At 36.7% G+C, this 20,034-nt stretch overlaps 2 protein-coding genes across 2 annotated transcripts in view; both read right to left on the reverse strand.

Moving 5' to 3' along the window:
- Positions 1-3,754, reverse strand: part of LOC113234412 (cylicin-2-like) — a 10,151-nt gene extending 6,397 nt beyond the window's left edge. The window contains exons 1-4 of the mRNA XM_026469721.1: positions 3,741-3,754; positions 3,125-3,369; positions 1,634-1,855; positions 56-1,006 (exon numbers count right to left, since the gene is read on the reverse strand). Of these exons, the coding sequence (XP_026325506.1) occupies positions 56-1,006; positions 1,634-1,855; positions 3,125-3,369; positions 3,741-3,754 (1,432 nt within the window). The remainder of the gene's footprint in view (positions 1-55; positions 1,007-1,633; positions 1,856-3,124; positions 3,370-3,740) is intronic.
- A 13,052-nt stretch (positions 3,755-16,806) lies between these two features.
- LOC113234413 overlaps positions 16,807-20,034 on the reverse strand; it is a 26,017-nt gene continuing 22,789 nt past the window's right edge. Inside the window, exon 11 of the mRNA XM_026469722.1 lies at positions 16,807-18,478. Within this exon, the coding sequence (XP_026325507.1) occupies positions 16,807-18,478 (1,672 nt within the window). The remainder of the gene's footprint in view (positions 18,479-20,034) is intronic.

Genomic DNA, 20,034 nt, shown 5'->3' on the forward strand with positions numbered 1-20,034 from the left:
TTTTCACTTGATTTTTCAATTTTCTTTTCATCTGAGTTTTCTTTGCTTTTTTTACTTGAATTATCTTTGCCGTTTTTACTTGACTTTTCATCTGAATTTTCTTTGCTCTTTTCACTTGAATTCTCTTTACTCTTCTTACTTGAATTTTCATTGTTCTTTTCATTTGAATTTTCTTTGTTTTTTTCATTTGAATTTTCTTTACTCTTTTCGTTTGAATTTTCTTTGCTCTTTTCTTTTGGATTTTCTTCGCTCTTTTCGTTTAAACTATCTTTATTTGTTGCATTTGAATTTGCTTTACTCTTTTCGTAGGATTTAGGATCATCTTTGTTCATTTTCCTTCGCCGAAACTCAGAATTTGTGTTATTTTTAGTCCTAAAATGGACGATTGTTGTAATGTCGCCTTTATGTCTAACTAGATCATCTTTGTTTTTTATCTTCGTCAATAAACTCGTTCTGTCGGACACTTCTTGATCCTTTGAATTTATTGGCTTCACATATATTTTGTCACTACCTATAAATTTCAAAGCAGAATTCCAATGAGGAGGCTGCGTTGGTTCAATGGACTCTGAATGTTTTTGTGTTCCATATGAAATGTTATCATCATATGCTCCTGTCTTCTTTGGTGCTCTAATTTCCACAGGTGTATGCTGGATCTCTTTTCCATTATTTTGGAGTATTTCTGTGTTTTCCTGGCTGAGTTTTGCATCTTTTTCACGCCCATTAGTGGCTTTAAACAGTTTTGTTAAGTATTCCTGCACATCGTGTAAGTCTTCCGGTCTTTGCTTTATGTTTTTCGGCCTTTCTTTTGTATCATTTTGGTTTTCTCCTTGGGGTTTTTGCTTTTCTTTTGCATCTTCCAGCTCTACTCGTGTATTTTTCTGGCTTTCTTGTGTATCTTCCTGTCTTCCTTTTTTATTTTCCTTGTTTACTTTTGTATTTTTCTGATTTTCCCGAGTGTTTGTCGGTCTTTCTTTAGCTTCGTTATTACTTTCTTTCATCTCTTTCACTTTTGTGTTATTGCGGTTTTGTATATGCTTATATTTTAATAAAGCTGTATTATCCGTAATTTTTCTTATATGCCTTGGCCAAACATGTATATTTTTCTTTACAGCTAAGATTTTCGCATCGGTAACATTAGTATTTTGATAATTTAACGTACCGGTTTCTACATTTATATTTGTTATAAATGTATTGGCATTGTCTGCTTTCGTATTTTTTGTTTTTGTATTATTATCCGTTGGTGAATTTCCATCAGTACTAGTTCTAATGAATTTCTCCTTTGTAGCTTCAATTGTTAAATTGTTATGTTTGATTTTGTTATTTTTCATTGAATATAATTCTAAATTATTTGAAGTTTTGTTTTCTGGCCTAGGATGTTTGTTCGAACTATTTATAGTTTTGATATCTGGTATTGGATAAAAAATATTTGTTTTAGTATTAATTCGTTGTGTTGTCCTAGTAAATTTTTTGTAATTCTCTTCGAAACTTCTGTCTACATTGTTAGATGTTTTGACAGTTTTATCACATGTGCTGTTGGGTTCAAAAATTGTATCAGATACATTGTGCTGCAATTGTGCCGTATATTTAATTCTAATCGTCTCAGTGCTTATAATAATGTTAAAATCTGCGTCACTGTGACCATCACTAATTCCACTGTGTCTGTCCCTTCCGTCATTGTGTTGTTCAATCTTGTCACGCTGTTCATTTTCCGCATTCGTTTTTATACTTTTATCACTTATTTCTTTTCTATCGTCGTATTCGTTTGCATTTTTATTAGAATGTTCGTATTTAATTTCGGTTGTAATATTTGCTTTGTGATAATTTTGACACGTGTCATCGGTAAATATGTAATACTCTGAAAAAAAAAAACTTTTGTACATCCTCGCAAGTAGCTACACTATAAATATGAATAACAGTCTTTTTTTATTATACCAAGTGATTGAATGAACAAGTCGTGCGCGCCTGTTGGTAAGCGACACGCCTGTCCACAACAGTTGTAGTACCACACAGAGCTTTAAATCACAAAGATCAGATTGACGGCAGAAATAGGCAAGGTCGCAGTCACGGAAGTGTGATCCGTGGTCGCAGTACTTCCCTGGAAGATCTCTTTCACAAGGACCTCTAACTGCTACTAAACAGTCATCATTATTATCAAAGTCAGACTATTAAAAACAATGGTTTTTAATAGTCTTAGAGTATAGATTTCTTCTATGTAGAGTGGATCAGCGAACAGTGGACAGATCATTAGTCGATGGAGACCCACAAGATACCAATTCTCATACGCTGCAACGTTTTCTCGATTTCGAAATAATGTCTACAGATAATGTCACTAAAATGGATATATTGTCCAAAAAATTCTAAATCTCGGTATTAAGATCATTATTTATTAATTTACTTCGAGTGAACAAACTCAAGCCGCCAGTAGTATGCTCCGTTTTAGTTCCGTGCCCTTTCCGCATAGACGGTGGCGCCATATTATTTTCCCGCGATAGTGCGTTTGTAGTACCTACCTGTGTCTAGTCGGAAATATAACACCGCGAAACATTGACCTACCAATAAAGAAACTTCAAAATTTGAGTTCGTTATTGGCTATAGAGTCATCAGCTTAAACCATAAATAGGTAACAAATAAACAAGAAACTCAAAAAACACTGAAAATTAATTTGTGTAAATATTATAAATACAAAAACCCGCCACATTTCTCTCGCGGTATTAAGACCTACAGCGAAGTTTTGTTGATCTCTACAAACGTTCCGTTTTTATTGATTATATCAAAACGTAATCGAACAGATTTTTTTGGACTTAATACTAAAGCTGGTACGTCATTTCTGATAGCGTAGTAGCATTGAAGCTCTTTGTGACAGAGTTTGTTCAGCAGTACTGCCACTACGCCTATTTCTGCCGCGTACCGGTGCTGGTAATGAATGGTAAGGGTGCTGGTACAATTACAGCCAACTGCTTGGACTGGCGTGTAGTTTACCATCAAAGCCTATGATTTGTTCGTCTCGTCCCGTGGTATCATAAAAAAATATATGTTTCGTTTTCTGACAACTTTTCGTGGGAATTCGATAAATTATCTTTACGGTGGCCATTTCGAAACTCCCTTCAGGAATTAAAAAAAATACCTTCACCAGGTTGATCGCACATGTTGCTTAGAAATAAATAGCATTCGTTCTCAAAATCCTTGTACTCGACGGTTTCGTTCAGGATTCGCATTGTGCATACGTTCGTATTATGTGATTTGCAAATGTTATCTCGGCTTTTGCATATTTTCTGGATACGCGGGCTAGCTAAATGGACGGTCACGTTTATATCATTCCTTTTTATCACAGACTCTTTATAAAGTGCCGGAAGGTTATGAACACGTACACTGTTGAAAATTAAAAAAAAGAAAACTCTCAATATTCCCGCCATTTTCAAGTCTCGTACATAATTGTATTTGTTTTTTTATTATTTGCATGTTCTGTGTAATAAATGCAATTCATGTTTAAAATTATTTAATCTATTTTTGTTTGGATCATAAAATTTGTGATTTTATTTGTAATGTTTTCTGTAACGTTTTATGAGCTGATAAGATTTTTATTTTATTTTATATTTTATTTAGTTAACAAAACGGCTTTAACCTATCAAGTTGTCCTTAGATTACAAAAAAAATCAGGTATATGTGTTCAATTAGTAGAAGTCAACTTGTACGTATTAACGGGTTCTTATCCCCACCTGTTACTATCTCTTCTGGCGTACCTCAGGGTTCCCATTTAGGGCCTTTATTTTTTTATTATATTTATTAATGACCTGATTGCAAAACTTCGTTGCCCCTGTCCATTTTACGCAGATGATCTAAAAATGTTTAACACTATCTCTAACAACAGTGATAACATTCTTCAAAATGACATTGAAACTCTCGCTCAATGGTCCCAAACAAACCTTATGTACCTGAACGTTGATAAGTGCTTAGTGATATCATTTACTAGAAAAAGTAATAAAATAACTCTTGAATACTCTCTATATAAACATGTCCTGCAACGCCGGGAAGTAGTTAGAGACCACGGTACACTGTTTGGCGAAAAATTAACTTTCAGAAATCACTTTGATCATATGGTTGGTAGGGCCTACCAGACATTGGGCTTTGTGAACCGTGCTACTAAAGCTTTCAAGAAATTGTATAGCTTTATCCATCTCTATAAGTCATTGGTAAGAAGCTTTCTGGAGTATGGTACAGTGGTTTGGTCACCTTCCTACCATGTACATTCTAACACGATCGAAGATGTACAGAGGAGGGCTCACAGATCTCTCTTTTATAGATTGGGTTATTGTCGATGTCTACCTACGAAACCAGACTAAATGCAACCTAGTATCACTTAGTATCCGTCAAACAATGTATGATTTAATATATCTTCACAAAATCTTACACTCTTACCTCGATTTCGCTAATTTATTGGCTAGTATAATTTAATATTAGATACAACTCTCGGCGTCCAAAGGCTTTTGTCCTAAATGTTTTTAAAAACAACACATATTTTTATAATCCCATAACAAGTATGTGTCGCACATATAATGACCTTATTAAGGACAATAAACAATTAGATATATTTAATTCTAAGTGTCACGTATTTAAAAAGTCTGTCTCAGTGCCCTCAAGTAGTACAGTTAAACTATAAAAATTAAAATAATAATAATTTCATCTTAACACTTTTTCTTTCTTTTTTGTTTTTTCTTTTATATGTTTGTACCAAAATAAATTTTTAATTAATTGACAGCAACTTTTTCTAAACATGCCGTACGTACATGCTCCTGGTTGGCATTCCATTTCCATTCCATGGTCCAAATCTAGTTTTAAACAAATGTGTAATGTGTTAATCTATTTTGGATTGCGACTGTTGTGTTCGTCTAATAAATTTAAAAAAATAAACAATGTGCCACAATGTAAGCATTATTATCATTATTCTATATTGCTATACTTATTAAAATACCTGCTAGATAATAAATTGAACAATATTACTTACACCATTAAAAAGCAACAAGAAAGACAATACCAATGTTACTGGCCTGCTTTTCGTAAGAAGGCTGTATTTACACTCACGCACGTAATATATCTTTATATACACACAACACACAAACACAAAAAACAACCGAATCCATAAGCACTTCAGTTTCTCTCTTTCATAGTTATATTTTTATTATGCCTAAGTACATTTTAATAATATATTGTAACAAAATTGTTTACTCATGATTGGTCATGCTGTATGTACATGTTTGCATTCTAGAGTAGAACCAGTGATAATGTTTAAGCTTTTGTTAAGAGGGAGCAGAGGAAACATTCCTAATCTTCGATTTAATTTTCGAGGGGTATATCCACTTTAAAGTTAAAAATAAAATATTATATGAATAATTACACGATATATTCAAGCATAGACATTAAACAGAAACATAAAACAATAAAGTTTCCTCGATAGATAAAAATCACGAAATGACCTCTAATTTGCTACAAAAACGAAATGCTACAGGTTATTAGGACAAAAATTAGATAATTAATTATATTTATGCATAATCGACAACTGTCACTACGGATTTTTTTTAATCCCTTTAGTTTTAGGGTCGTATTGTAGAACTCTACTCAATGCTCAAGTCAGGATTACACTGGAAACACAAGCACTGGAAATACGACCCTAATGGCAGGGACTTGAGTATGATTTCGAGTGCTTTGAATCATACTCAAATCCTGACTTGAGCATTGAGTAGAGTTCTGGAATACGACCCTTAGAGTTATTCCGCTAAAACGAATTTGGTACTTTTAATGCGCAAAATTCAACATCTCCTGTCGCATGTCATGCGAACTTCAGGCATATATTTGTTTCACAAATTTGGGCGGAGCCAACGTCAAAACTTTTTTGGCATGAGAGCTCTTAAGGAGTGAATGTAAACTATTTTGTACATCTAATAAATAAAATAAACAAATAAGATAACAATGTTCATATGAATTACTGGCCACATATACCGGAATTTTTAATTTGCAAAAAAAAAGAATTACTTCAATCGTCTTTTGATTTCGATTAAGCGTTACGGTGCACGTGGCCGATGGCTCATTATAATTCAACCTTTTTTTTAACGTTCCTTTAAACATATTTAATTTGAATCAGTACAGAGTACTAAAAAACCGACCTCAAAAGTACGTGGAATTAGGTCTATTTGCTAAGTTTTATTGAAATATCCTTAAATTCGCCACTATGCAGGACTTGACACTGGAGATAATAAAACTCGGTTCTCACTACTCAAAGAATATTGAGAGAAAAACGCCTTGAATTGGAGAAATAGCAAAATCAACCAGTAAAATAATTGCTCCTTAAGAAAATTTAGGCGCTATTTATAAAAATGAATCTTCATGCGTGAACAGCCAGCCTTAGAGATGGATGATTTTCTTCAAAATGAAATGGGACCACTATGGAAGTACCCCCTTTCCAACAAAAAAGAATGAGGAAAATCGGTTCACAAATACCGGAGTTATCGCGTAACATACATACAAAAAACATAGTCGAATTGAGAACCTCCTCCTTTTCTGAAGTCGGTTAAATAATTACTTCAATCGCCTTTTGATTTCGATTAAACGTTACGGTGTACGTGACCACTGACTCATCATAATTCAACCTTTTTTAGCGTTCCTTTAAACATACTTAATTTGAAAAAATAATGACTTCAAACATCTTTTGAATCGAAACGTTCCGTTATACATATATGTGGCCAGTGGCTCATTTGAACGTTGTTATCATAACAGCCTTTTAGGGTTCCTCATGGTAAATATATCCACGAGTATAGTTGAGCTACAAAGGGGTCGATGCAAAATAAAACTAGGTGTATATTTTGAAATGGAATCACGTACATTTATTTTTTATTCAATTCTTAATTCATAATCGCTAGATATAATAAATATGAGATACAAATTAATACTGGGTACTTGGCTGCTATTTTAAAGTTGTTAATATTATCAATGACCGTTAATTGCGGAACAATCTGATTCGAAAGGAAGTTGGTAAAACTGGTAACCTGTATTAGCACATAGGGTGGCAACCGAGTACGCGAACAATACCACAATCAGCTGCTCATCCGCTGATGTACAAAGAACTTGCATCGCCAACAACTTAAGAAGAAAAGAATTGAAGCGAATAGAGAGAAAAAACAATAGTTTGTTTTTTCGATTTACTAATGTATCGTTATGTATCATTGACTTACAATTATATGGACGTCGGGTCTGCGCTAAAAAGTGTCCGAACTTATAGGGCGTCAACATCGTATACAGAGCGTCATTCACGCTTTAGTCTTCGTTTGTTCGACTGACAGCGAAGCAAGCAAAATTAGACAGTACTGCGATGACATTACAATTTAAATTCAACGTTTTAGCTTTTTGATATTCCTTTACATGTCACTACGTTTAAATAGGTTGACTTGGGACATTTTTTTCGTGGTTTTTGTATTAGACCCGTCGTCCATTTATTTGTAAGTCAATGTTATGTGTACACAAATTCGCATTTCCTTTCTATTTCATAATCATACTCTGATAATCGAGTAATAAAAATATCAATATGTAAGTACTGTATTTGAAGTTTCTTTTAAAATAGCACAAAAATAATGCTTCCAAAATTTGTTTTGCAGCCTGTAGGTATAACTAAAATAATAATGTGACAACCCTACGCTCCGAGTCAAATGATTGATGCGCCAAACAAGCAGGAGTTAGGGCGCGTTCTCACTATGTCGTCACGTTTTATTATCGTTGGACAACTGTCGTGTCTAGCTGTTCCCACTAGATCGTGACGACAATTTATCGTTTCACGACAGCCTCCTTGCCCATCTCTGGCTACGACCCAACGCTACTGCAAAGCGAGCAGAGGGCGCGGGGTACGAGAGGGGATGGCAGGGAGCAGAATACGTGCGGACAGCGGTAAATAAAACGTGACGACAATAGGAGCTGCGACCATCTATCGTGACATTTTTATCGTCTGACGACTGTCGTTCTAGCTGTTCCCACTGTGACGACAGTTTGTCGTTGTAACGATAAAAAATCGTGAACGACAGTTAATCGTGAACAACTCCATTTAATACAAGCCACGACACTGTAAACTGCACATCTGTCGTCACGATATCGTGTGAACGCGCCCTCACCTTACTTCGCCTTATTATACCATGACACAGTAATACATGGTGAAAGTATGAGCCTGTGTACCTCCCGACATACTGAAATAAATTCAGTAATCACTCAATAAAAGAATTTTCATACTTCCAAGGTCAACGAAGTAATACAAGGTGACCCTTATTTTACCGCATTCTAGAGGGTAATTTTACTAAACTTTATTAGAACTTTAATAAGGAACAACTTTAATTATTTATTATAATTTACTGCACTATAATATTTTTATTACTATACCCTCAAATCCGGAAAACAATTTCAGTTGTTCTGTACTAAATGTTGTCGGTGCCAACAATTCGAAGAAGTTCGGTGTTGATTTGTAGAATTACCACCTAAAATGTCGTTAAATTATAAAATGGACATCCGGGATAATTTAACGGTCTTTTTACAACGTCCCTTTTTAAGGGCACACCAATCGCAGATACGTGATGAAAATTAACTCTAAATCGAAATGCTAACGTATTTAGGTACAATTTTCGACAAATAATTGTACGTAGTTAAGCAAAAAGAATCCAATCCACAAAATTATCAAAAAATTGGTTATATATACCAAACGGTTCTAAAGTCTAACCTCTTAGATGAGCAAAAAAATCCAACATATAAATGTAAATAAATATCTCTGGATTTACATGAAGTTTTGAAAATAAAACAAGAGGGACAAACACTTTTATACTTCAAACGGCCATATCTCGAAAGTGAGTGGGATGTGGATTGGATCCTTTTTGTTTAACTACTTCCAATTGTAACTGATTGCATAATGACGGGCGTGGCTTATCGTATTCAATAAACAAACCGTTAAAATTATACTAGGTTATTTTTAAAATACTAACAACCGCGCAGGACTACATTACTAACATCATAAACAACAACTTTTGTTACACGACTTTTTATAAAACTTAATAAATTCACCAATAATAAATAAACTTAAGTTTTTATTGTACTAGCCATTTTTTAGATCTCTATTTGGTGGTAAGTTGAAACGCGCAAGCGTCCTCCGCGCTCTGCGACGACTCCCACCCCCGTCCTGCACAGAGTTATTACCGTATAAAGCGATCTATATAAATATATTTATGTTGCATGAAAATAAAACTCAATAATAAAAAGTCATGGAACAAAAAGTGTTGTTTATAATATTTAATATGGTCCAGCTGTTCAACATAAAATTGGAAGATAAAGTAAAACTGACCACAATTAAAAGCAAATCAAAGACTAAAAAAGTCACACACATAATAAAACACCAAAAATGGCGATGGACAGGACACGTGTTGAGAGAAAAAATTTATAAATGGACAAGGGATATTGTGGAATGGTACCCAAGAGAGGGAAAAAAAAGATAGGGAGACCATACTTTAGATGGGAAGACGATTTAAAATATTTTACAATAATTCTACAATATTACTTGCTACCGGAAATTGGGGAATATGAATTCTCTTATTTCCCCAATTCCCCATACGTAGAAATACTCAAAGCCCCAAATGAGTTGTTTTACAACTCCATTCCCCACAAAATCCCCAATTAAGTTTGTAATTCCCCAGATATTTTATTGAGTAGCTTAAAATCGCCTTTTCCTAATCTGGCCCCACGGAATCGTACATACATTAAGGCTCAATTTACATTGCCGCGGAAAGGGATGGAACGGAAGCGCCAATTTCGCCTCGCTACGCGAGAAGGCCGCGTGGAGATGCTGGAATTCTCGAGCGTTAGCGGGAATGCTCGAGCATTCGCGAGAGCATTCGCGAGCTTTCTCGCAACTGCGCCTCGAGGCTGTTGTATTTCGTAGACGTTTGACGTCACCTTCGCGCCATTTCCCGCAGATTCGCCAGACGCCACTAATTAAAACGCGGCAAGTGACAAATGGTCAAATATTTATAATATTTATTTTATACTGTCTAAGAGCACGCTGCATATTGTAATAATTATATTATAAATTGGGTATTGTTATTTTAAATATTTAGGTTACGGATCAAATCCTTGTTATTCTTTTTAGTTTTTGTTAAATGGGCATAGCCTATCTACCTCTTCTCAGGCTCCAGCTGAAAATCAGCGCTGTGGCTCTGCCCAGCATTAAGCTGAGCTGGCTAGCCTTTTCGGCTATTAATTATGTACTTAGTAATATATATATTTTTTGATTATTTTTTTTTAGTGGTTTATTTTTTAATTTAAATTTAGGTTAATATTATTATTATTATTTGTATATTTTATTTGTAATAGCCGAATAAATGTTTCTTTCTTTCTTTCTTTCAAATATCCGTTTTAAAAAGCATAAGAGTACAAAATTCTCTTTTAAAAACAGTCAAAATTAGTTAACGTGTTCGTCTTATCGGAACTTACCCTTAACGATGCATAGCTGAAATATCATTAAACAATTGCAATATTCTAAAATGGTTTTTTATGATATCTTTAAATTTTATTTTGTCACTTAGCCCCGTTTAAGTCAGTGGACGGAGCTGCGAAAATCATGAGCTACTGAGCACGCGCGAGAATTCGTCGGAAGACGCGCGACTTGTTTTTTGGCTGGTATATAGTTTATACGTCACACAATTGACGTAATATCCATTTTGCTATGTACAATTTCGTTACAAAAATTCGCTTCCATTCCGTTCCACCGCAATGTAAATTGAGCCTAAATCTCTCTCTTGAAAACTTGTCACATTGTCCATGTGGCCTTATTACATTAAGGGTGCGAAATCAGGACCTAGTAAGTACTGATGAATGAACCGTTTACTGTAAAGTCCAATTTAGGAAATAAACTTTTTTAAATATTCTCCGGTGTTCTGGCGAATGCCCTCGGATACAACTGGTGGTTTAAAAAAATAACAGCCAAGTATTCAATTAGTTATAATAAATAATTAATGTTAAACATGTATATTGAAATATTATGGATTGTAATATTGAGAAAACTTACATGCAAAACGAACGTAGTTTTAAGGGATGGTAGTACTTATTCAATATTGAGGAGTGTCAGGACAAAAATATTTTTTGTTGTCATATTTTGACTTGGTCTTCCTTTTTTAATGCCAAACGGTAGTTTGTGTACGTTTCTATGAATAACTTATCCAACCTGAACAGCAACCGCTGCTCTTTCAAAACAAGTTTCTAATGCACGGATCTGGGGGTCTACTCCTGTCTCCTGTTCGCCGTACGAAACAATTACATACCTACTGTCAAATAACACTCAACTCTTACGGACACAGAGTCATGCACGAAAGCACTCGGCGCCCCGCGTCCCGCACAGCGCGTCGAACAGAATCTACTCTCTAACATAGTTACTAGTTGAGATACAAATAGCTGTACTTAAGTAGGAACATTTTGAGCAATAAACGTAGTCAGTAGCAAGTCACTTGAACAAGCGTTTCATTCCCCATCCTGAGCAAGAACCAGTCCACAGGTCAAGAACACCGAACATCTTTGATCCTTCAAGAGCCGTATCATCGACACCAACGAAATTAAATGACGCATGATGCGAATGAAGCTTCATACATAACTTTGATTTGGTCGGGTATTACTTACTTGATAGTAATGATTTCAGACGGATGTCGAACGGAAGTAGACATCCAGAACAAGCAATGAGATAAATCCATTTAATGAGACTGGACGAAATTAGAGATTAGGGGTTGTGTTGTTGTAGTCGTTCATGATACTACCATCCCTTAAAGCAATGATTAAATTTCACCTCTTATAACTGCAGTCTTATAGCGTGTTTACACGGGGTCGAGTGCCGCCTTCGGGATACTACTTCGCCTTGTCGGAGGAGGCGTAGTTGACTCGCTGTTTACACCGAGTCGACTGTCATCTCTTCGGCTGACTTCCCAAATCTTCTAGGGAAAGCCTGTGACGCGGGTGCCATGGACTAGACTAAATGTAGGCCATAGAAATATTTCTTCCGGCCCGGGAATCGAACCTGGGATCTCTGCGTGGCAGTCATGGTAACCATTCGGCCACGGAGACAGTTAAATACAAGTTTACACACAGGACACAATAAGTTATTCGAAACGTTCAACACATTTATCAGGTAGGTAAGTATACCCAGCACGCGCAATGTGGTGGAATGCTGCTTAAATGTTACGAAAAATGTAAGAAATGTCGGAAACTCGGTCGACTACGGTAGGCAAAGGACTCGGTTTACAGTTTACACTGGGTAAGCGAAGGCGACCTATCGACTTAGTGTAAACGCACAATTATTACACTAATGAGAGATATAAAATTCAATTGCCAACATGTTTTGTGTGATGATGGATCTATACACAATGTGACCAGTGAGTGAGTGAGAGAGAAATTCCCCACTCATTGGCAACGCTGCCAATAACACTAGCACGACTGGACGCGACTTGCGCGAGATATTGCTATTATCTATGCGAGAATAGCAGTATCTCTACAGCTGAATCTCATTAAGTGGACCACGAAGATACAGTTATCGGTGTGATCATCTATTTTAGTATAAACCTTTCTAAGTACACAATTAGAAATTCTTAAATACATTCAGATTAACATAAGTGTTTATAGACGGCTTCACGACAAATAAGTTACACATATAGCATTAAGTTTTTGCATGACCGCTAAAGTTAGACCACGTCTTTGGAAGGGCGTGAGGGGGCTATGTTAAAGCCTGATAAGATTTTTGTCATTCAAGTTACAGAGCGAAACGGGTATTTGTCCCCCTCCACGAGGTCTAGCTTCAAGTGTCAAACAACAGGGTAATTATGAAGTCGACGTCAAAATGCAAAATTCTTTCGCTGTACTTAAAAATATATAATTTATTCATGCAGCCGGCCTTCTTACAGGCCGGCCCGTGCTCTCGCGCCACGCCTGAAATATCACAGGCTGCGAGAAGCAGTCTTGGCTTCTTAAGACCCAGCAAATTATATTGGGAAAAAAGCTAAACACCCAATGCACATTAAAATGGGTAATTTTCAGGTTAGTTGTCTCTACCTAATTTCGGTAAAAAATTTTTATTATTTAAATATTCTAGAATATTATCATGACGTAACTACTACTTAATATTCGAGTGTAGTATCCTGAAATATTATTTAATATTTCATAATATACTCGAATACTTAAAATATTAAAAAATTGCCACCGAAATTAGGTAGAGCAGTGGACCAGAAAATTACCCAAATACCATTACAAGCTTTAGGGCTCAGCACATTATGAGAAGTGTATCTTCTAAATACCCCTATAGTCACCTCGACTATGTAGCGCTAAATTTGAGTGCGATATTCATTCTAATTCACACTGGGTGTTTACGTGATCATAGGAATAATATTGTCAAGATTTTAATAACTTCACATATTATGGGGCCTTAGGAGTTTAAGACGATTCCTAAGGGACTCTTCAAATTATACGCTTGTAGAAGCATTGTAGTGGTGCAACTGTGGCACGCGAGTGTCGCGGCAGTGATACTGCAACTGCGCTTCTAAATTTTGGGTAATTATCAGGTTGGTTTTCTCTACCCAATTTTGGTGGCAATTTTTATTATTTAATTATTCGAGTATGTTATCGTGAGATATTAAATAACATTTCAGAACACTGGAATTAAGTAACACTTCATGATAATTTTCTAGAATATTTAAATAATAAGAATTGCCACCGAAATTAGGTGGAGAAAAGTAATCTAAGAATTACCATGAAAGTAAGTATTGGCGCCACTGTTGCGCCACGGCAGCGTTTCAATATTAGCTGCCTACTTTCTGAATCAACTTTTTCAAATGTCCACCCTTCGCCATTGCAAGCCATGTTTCACATTTTTTAAATACAAACATACCATCACTCCTGTCTCCCACTGGGGTAGGCAAAGACCATGAACTTCCACTCGCTACACTTACAACAAACCACTTTCGCCTTCTGCGCTAGCATCAGTCTATACATATATACATTTCACATTTAACCTGGCCTTTTTTAAGGTCATCCCCCTCTCTACACGTCTTCATACAAATTTACGCACTCTCCTTTTGAAAATGGTGAAAAAATATATACGTTTCAAGAACAAGATTCTGGTTTATATTCAAAATTTGCCATTACGAGGTTTAAAACTAAAGTGAAACAAAAAACAATTCAGCTCGAGTGGATGACAAAAATCACTCCATCCAGTGATTGATGTTGAATGATAAATGTGTACAAATGTTTATTACCAAAGGCAGTCCTTAGAGGTTCGTGCTCATTCTTCTCAAGGAAAATACCTTTACTAAATTAGCGACCTAGTCAGGGCTCCGTCTCTCGCTCGAGATTGAGTGTATCGCCGACAGTGAGCGCTCAGACAAGTTTTTCATTTACATAACAATCCGTGTACAACCCCAGCATTCGGTTCTACACGACTGCACACGGCGGGCAATGTTATTTTCACCTCTGTCAGCGCGTGCTTAAGTTCCTATTTCCTCGTAGTAAAAGCCTGGGTGTCATAATTCAGATTCAGTGGGCTATTACAGCGTAGTTGTTTTCGATTTTGTACACTTACATCTAATTTGAATTTATAATTTACTGCTCTATCGTATAACAATTCCCTGTAATGATGGTGGCAAGATTTCATATGAATAAATAAACAAGCTTTGACGTCGATTTCAGAAGCACCCTATATATTGTAATGATTATTTTGACTAGTACACTTAAACATCTAGATCTTAACTAATAAGTGTTCCCACTCGTATAATAAGGACAATGGTTTCAGAAATAATGCTTTTTTTTAGCTGGATTCGAATTCTTCTGTTGTTAGAAGTTCCTATATGAAATGAAGAGACCCTATTAATACTTTAGGTGAATAAAAAAATATGAAAACGATAGCCAATATTTTCTCAAATTATACGATGTTAGCACAGATGTTAGTACTCTACGAACATGGAGATATGGTTGAGTTTTGAATGACAATAAAATAAAAATCCTTTTATTGTGCCAATGGAACATCTTATTAAGCAATAATTTATATTTATACAAGGTGAAATTTAATTTTTGATGTAATTTTTCTTTTAACAATGTGGTAAACTTGTCTCACCATGTGTAATAAATAAATGTATCTTATTAATTGAATAATACCACACGGATATGATGTTCATGATGGTTTCTTTTTTATTTTCAATTAAATTACACCCCATATATAAACTTAATACATTATCAGCTAGACATACTAGCGCTTAGTTTAATATAATATTATTCTAATAAGAAATATTATTCTAATCAGAAAATGCAGTTTTCTATATTAAATATATGTTAAATAGTGGACACTGTGTCCAACAGGGGTACGTACAGTAAAGAACTAAGATTTTTTATATAAGAACCGATATTATGCAATATCTTTCAAAGTACATTATTAAATACAGTATGTAAGTTGCCCTTTATATACTACAGGATGTCTTCATAGCTATTTGTCCCATGTAAAGGCGTGTTCAGATAAACGTTATTCCCTACCGCTGTGGGTAGCCAAAAATACCGCGCGGTATCCCGCCGGGTGTTAAGTTCCACGGTAGAGTTCTTGTGGTGTCACCACACGATGCGGGGGCGGTGGCAAATTCATCCTTCCTCACACCCCGTTGCACAAAGTCTATGATAATTACTAAAGTCACGTGTTATGCTTATTTCTGTGAATTCGAAACTTTAACACGCTCACTGCAAACTTGGCAATTTCGACATACGATACTTTATTCAGGAGGGGTCGATATCTTTCTACATAAGTCTTTCTATCAACCTTTTGGTTATGCAGGAAGGGCACTATAACCTGTGCGAGCAAGTCCGCACACGGACCAACTAAGTCAGGTCCTAACCCCAGATCAGCCCGTTTGCACGGACTTCATTCGGTTCTCTATAAGGTCCAGTGCCTTGGGTCAGCCGCCCAGGGTGCACGTACAGCACCCTATTTTATCGTCTCCTTGCCTCAGGTCGTCTAGAATTGAATCACGGTGTGTACAGTGGGAATAATACCGCGTACCCACCATTACATTACATTCGCTTCCCACAGCGGCAGTGAATAACGGCAATATCTGAACAAGCCTTTAATGCCCACGATTACATTTACCCTTACCCGTTGCATTACCTTAACTTTCATACTACTCTTTTATTGGACAGCTTTAACAAATTTAGAAGTCTTACTTCTGTGACAATAATTTTAATAAATTGTTAATAAAAGTCTAAGCAAACCGCGTTGAGATCAGTTGTGTGCGTACATGACGTGCTTGCGCACGTTTGCATTGATGTATGAGAAAAATATCTGAGCGCATCAATCGATAAAAGCACGATGTGTTAGACAACATCTTGTTTAGAAGTGTTCAGAACGACGCCTTCAGCGACATGAATCACTGGCAACAGACCGCCTGAAGTATGGTTTGGTCGGACCTTTATTATTTAACCTTCATATGTCAGTTGTGTCACTGATCTCCGCGTCTTTCTCCGTAAGTGCGCACTGCGATTAAACTGCATTCGATACTATCAAGGTCCTTAAACTGCACTAACAGTTCGACTGGAGCAAAGAGCCTCTGTAAGGGGACACGTTGATGCTACGCTACGGATAAGTAAATTCGATTTGCCAGCAAATCGAAGACTTGACGATCTGTTTCCCTGCGTTATCTTTTCCCCCCATCGCAGTGCGGTTTGACAGTGACAACTTTCACTCTCACGGTAAGAAATACCTGGTGGTATTGACCAGGTCGTTTAGGTGTTCCGTTCGGTATCATTATTCTCGAATGTACTGTAGGTAATTTCGCAATCGGGCCTGGTTAGCCTGAAGTTCTCGACGCCTCGTTCAGTGACACTGGTCTGGCTGAAATCAATTCTTTGCAAATTTGGAGCTGCGGTTGCCAGATGTATGAGACTTCTGTCCGTAACAAGCCGGTATCCAGTTACGGACAATATTCTTAGCGACGACCTGTTCGGACGTCCTCCAATGTCCTGTCTGTTGCCGGCATAAGGTCCATTAGGTCCAATATGTACGACAATGTCCTCCCCATCTGCTCGACCGAAGCGCCTAATTGCAGCGTCACTAACCAGAGCGTTTGGATGGATATGTGAATGCCTATGCAACAATGATACTTGTGGATCCATTCTTGGCGTGTGCTGTACAAGACGAAACACATTAGCCTGTTGTGGTCTCCCAAGATTGACGTATAAGATATGCTGACGAGATTCCCTTGGCACAATTTGACGTTCCTGATTTTCTTGTTGTTCTGGACGCTCTTGATTTATTTGACCTTCCTGATTATCTTGTTGTTCTGGACGTTCTTGTTTAACTGGACGTTCTTGTTCTTCTTGTTGTATCATTGAGCATTCGATGACTACTGGTTCTTGATTGTAAAGGTCTACAGTGCAACTTCCTGCATATCTCATTAATGGCATGCCAGATGTGGCATCGTTGTTCGACGTACTAGGTTTATTTTGAGATGAGTCTGAACCGTTTCTAGATGTACTTGGTTGATTTTCAGAAGCCTTTTCACCGTTTTGAATCGCCTTTTTACCTTTCTTAGACGAACTTTCATTATTTCGAGACGAATTTTTGCCATTACGTGACGTATGTTTACCATTTCGAACTGAACGTTCCGTTCCATTTTGTGCCGAATTTCGTCGTCCTCTAGCACGTTTGCGCCATAAGCGCTCCTCACGCCTACTAATGTTTGCATTAGGCATCAAATACACAGGACGTTCTGGCAAGAAAGCGTCAACTGCAATTTGACAGATTCGACTTCTTTCGTTAGGAGCATCATTATCGTCGTCGTCATCATTGTTGTCAGAATCTTGTCTATTATCATTTTGGTCATCTTTCGATTTAGAGCTCTTAGATTTATCACTATCTGTTTTACCTTTATTTTTATCTTTGGCATCTGCTTCTTTGTAACGTTTCGAAGGCCCAGGTTGATTAATATCATCATTATTTCCTTCACCGTCATGAATCTTACGTTTATTGCAGTCCTCTTTAGCGCCACCATTGTCTTCATCACTCGTATCGCTATCAACTTCACCTTCACGGACAAATTCAAAGCGTACATTCTCCCGCACATTAAAAACTTTTTCTCCTCTTGCTCTCGCAGCAGCGAGTTTCTGTTCACGCAAAGCTTTGGCTATCTCTTTATTTAGGCTTTTGTTACCCCTTTTAAAAGCTTCTTTGCTAATAAAAATGTTTAAATCACCACCTTCATCCAGCTCACTCACATTAGGTTTATTACCCTTGTCTGAATTCTTGCGTGGTTTATTCGACGCACCGTCTTTCCGTTTTTTGGACGGTCCAGGTTCGTTTAAGGTGTCAATACAACCAATTTCTCGAATTAAACAGCGCTTTGGCGCTTCGTTCTGATTTGACGAGCTTGGTGCGTTGTTATTGGCGGATGTGCCACTGAAACAAATAAGTTATCATGTATCGAGTTTCAACGTTTTCGCGATTGTTACACAAACGAAATTAATTTTTCACCTTACTAGCTCTAAAAGGCTTTCTTTTTCATTAAGGCTGCCTTTCCACCAGAGATGTGCGACGTAGCGGGTCGGTGTGCGAGGAAAAATCCACCAATAGGATTACTTCATATGTACATACAAAAGTAAGTATATGTACATACAAAATAGCGAGAAATGTGTGCGACAGATACGGGTGAGGAATGTGAGCAAAACGGTGTATAAATCTAGAACTACTGAAAGTAATGCACTAACTGACAGTGACATATCGCCACCGCACATCCCACCGCTCGCCCGTGCATAGCTGAAAAGAGTTTGTAACGCATCCTCCCACAGCTTTAGTGGACACCGTCTCACAGCGCCGCTACACATCCTCGCACCGCCTCACTACCTCGCACATCTCTGGTGGAAAGGCAGCCTAAAAATCTGCGCGCAAAAAGGTTTTTTCAACGCTAGCGTGGAAAAGATTTTTGAAATTCGATCTTGACGACGTATTGTGAAAAACGTGTCACGTTCAACTACGCGATTTGTCGTATATTATTTATGTAACATAAATCCGTTGGTATATTTCATTCTTATTATTGTTGATATTAAATTGACAATGATAACTAATTTTGTTTATTAAAACTGATTTGTTATGGTTCAACTGTTTTTCTTTCATCTACCATTTTCCATCCTATAGTGAGGTGAAAAGTTGTGTGTTTCGCTCGGCAGCAAAGTTGTTTTGCGTCTCCTTGAAACCTTCGCTTACTCAGGATTCGATACAAGCACTCGCGTCAAACAACAACTTTGCAGCCTTGCATAATAAATAACTATTACTGGTCCTGACTTGATTTGCTGACAAAGCATTGGTTTGTCTTTAAATACGCGATTTAAATCCGAATAATCTCAGTACAAAGTACTAAAAAACCGACCTCAAAAGTAAAGTACGTGGAATTACATCTATTTGCCAAGTTTTATTGAAATATCCCCTAGTACGCCACAATAAAGGACTTGACACATGAGATAATAAAAATCGGTTCTCACTACTCAAAGTATATTGAGAGAGAAAAACGCCTTGAATTGGAGCATAGCAAAACCAACCATTAAAATAATTGCGCCTTAAGTAAAATTTAGGCACTATTTATAAAAATGAATATTCATGCGTTCAGCCACCCTTAGCGGTGGATGATTTTCTTCAAAATGAACCCCCCTCCCCCTGTACCCTCTTTCCAACAAAAAAAGAATCATGAAAATCGGTTCACAAATACCGGAGTTATCGCGTAACATACATACAAAAAAAAAAAACATACAGTCGAATTGAGAACCTCCTCCTTTTTTTGAAGTCGGTTAAAAATAGCTTCATTTCCTAAGACCTAGTGTGTAGGATTTAAAGTAACAGAATCTAATTTAATCACCTCAATTACGACATACACAATATTAAATATTTATCGAATAGATATTCAATTATTTTTGGGAAATGACTGCACTAGTTTGTTATAATCCGGCCGGATTCGAACTACA

Source organism: Hyposmocoma kahamanoa, unplaced genomic scaffold (assembly GCF_003589595.1).
Source record: "Hyposmocoma kahamanoa isolate Upper Pololo Valley unplaced genomic scaffold, ASM358959v1 84, whole genome shotgun sequence".
Classification (NCBI taxonomy): domain Eukaryota; kingdom Metazoa; phylum Arthropoda; class Insecta; order Lepidoptera; family Cosmopterigidae; genus Hyposmocoma; species Hyposmocoma kahamanoa.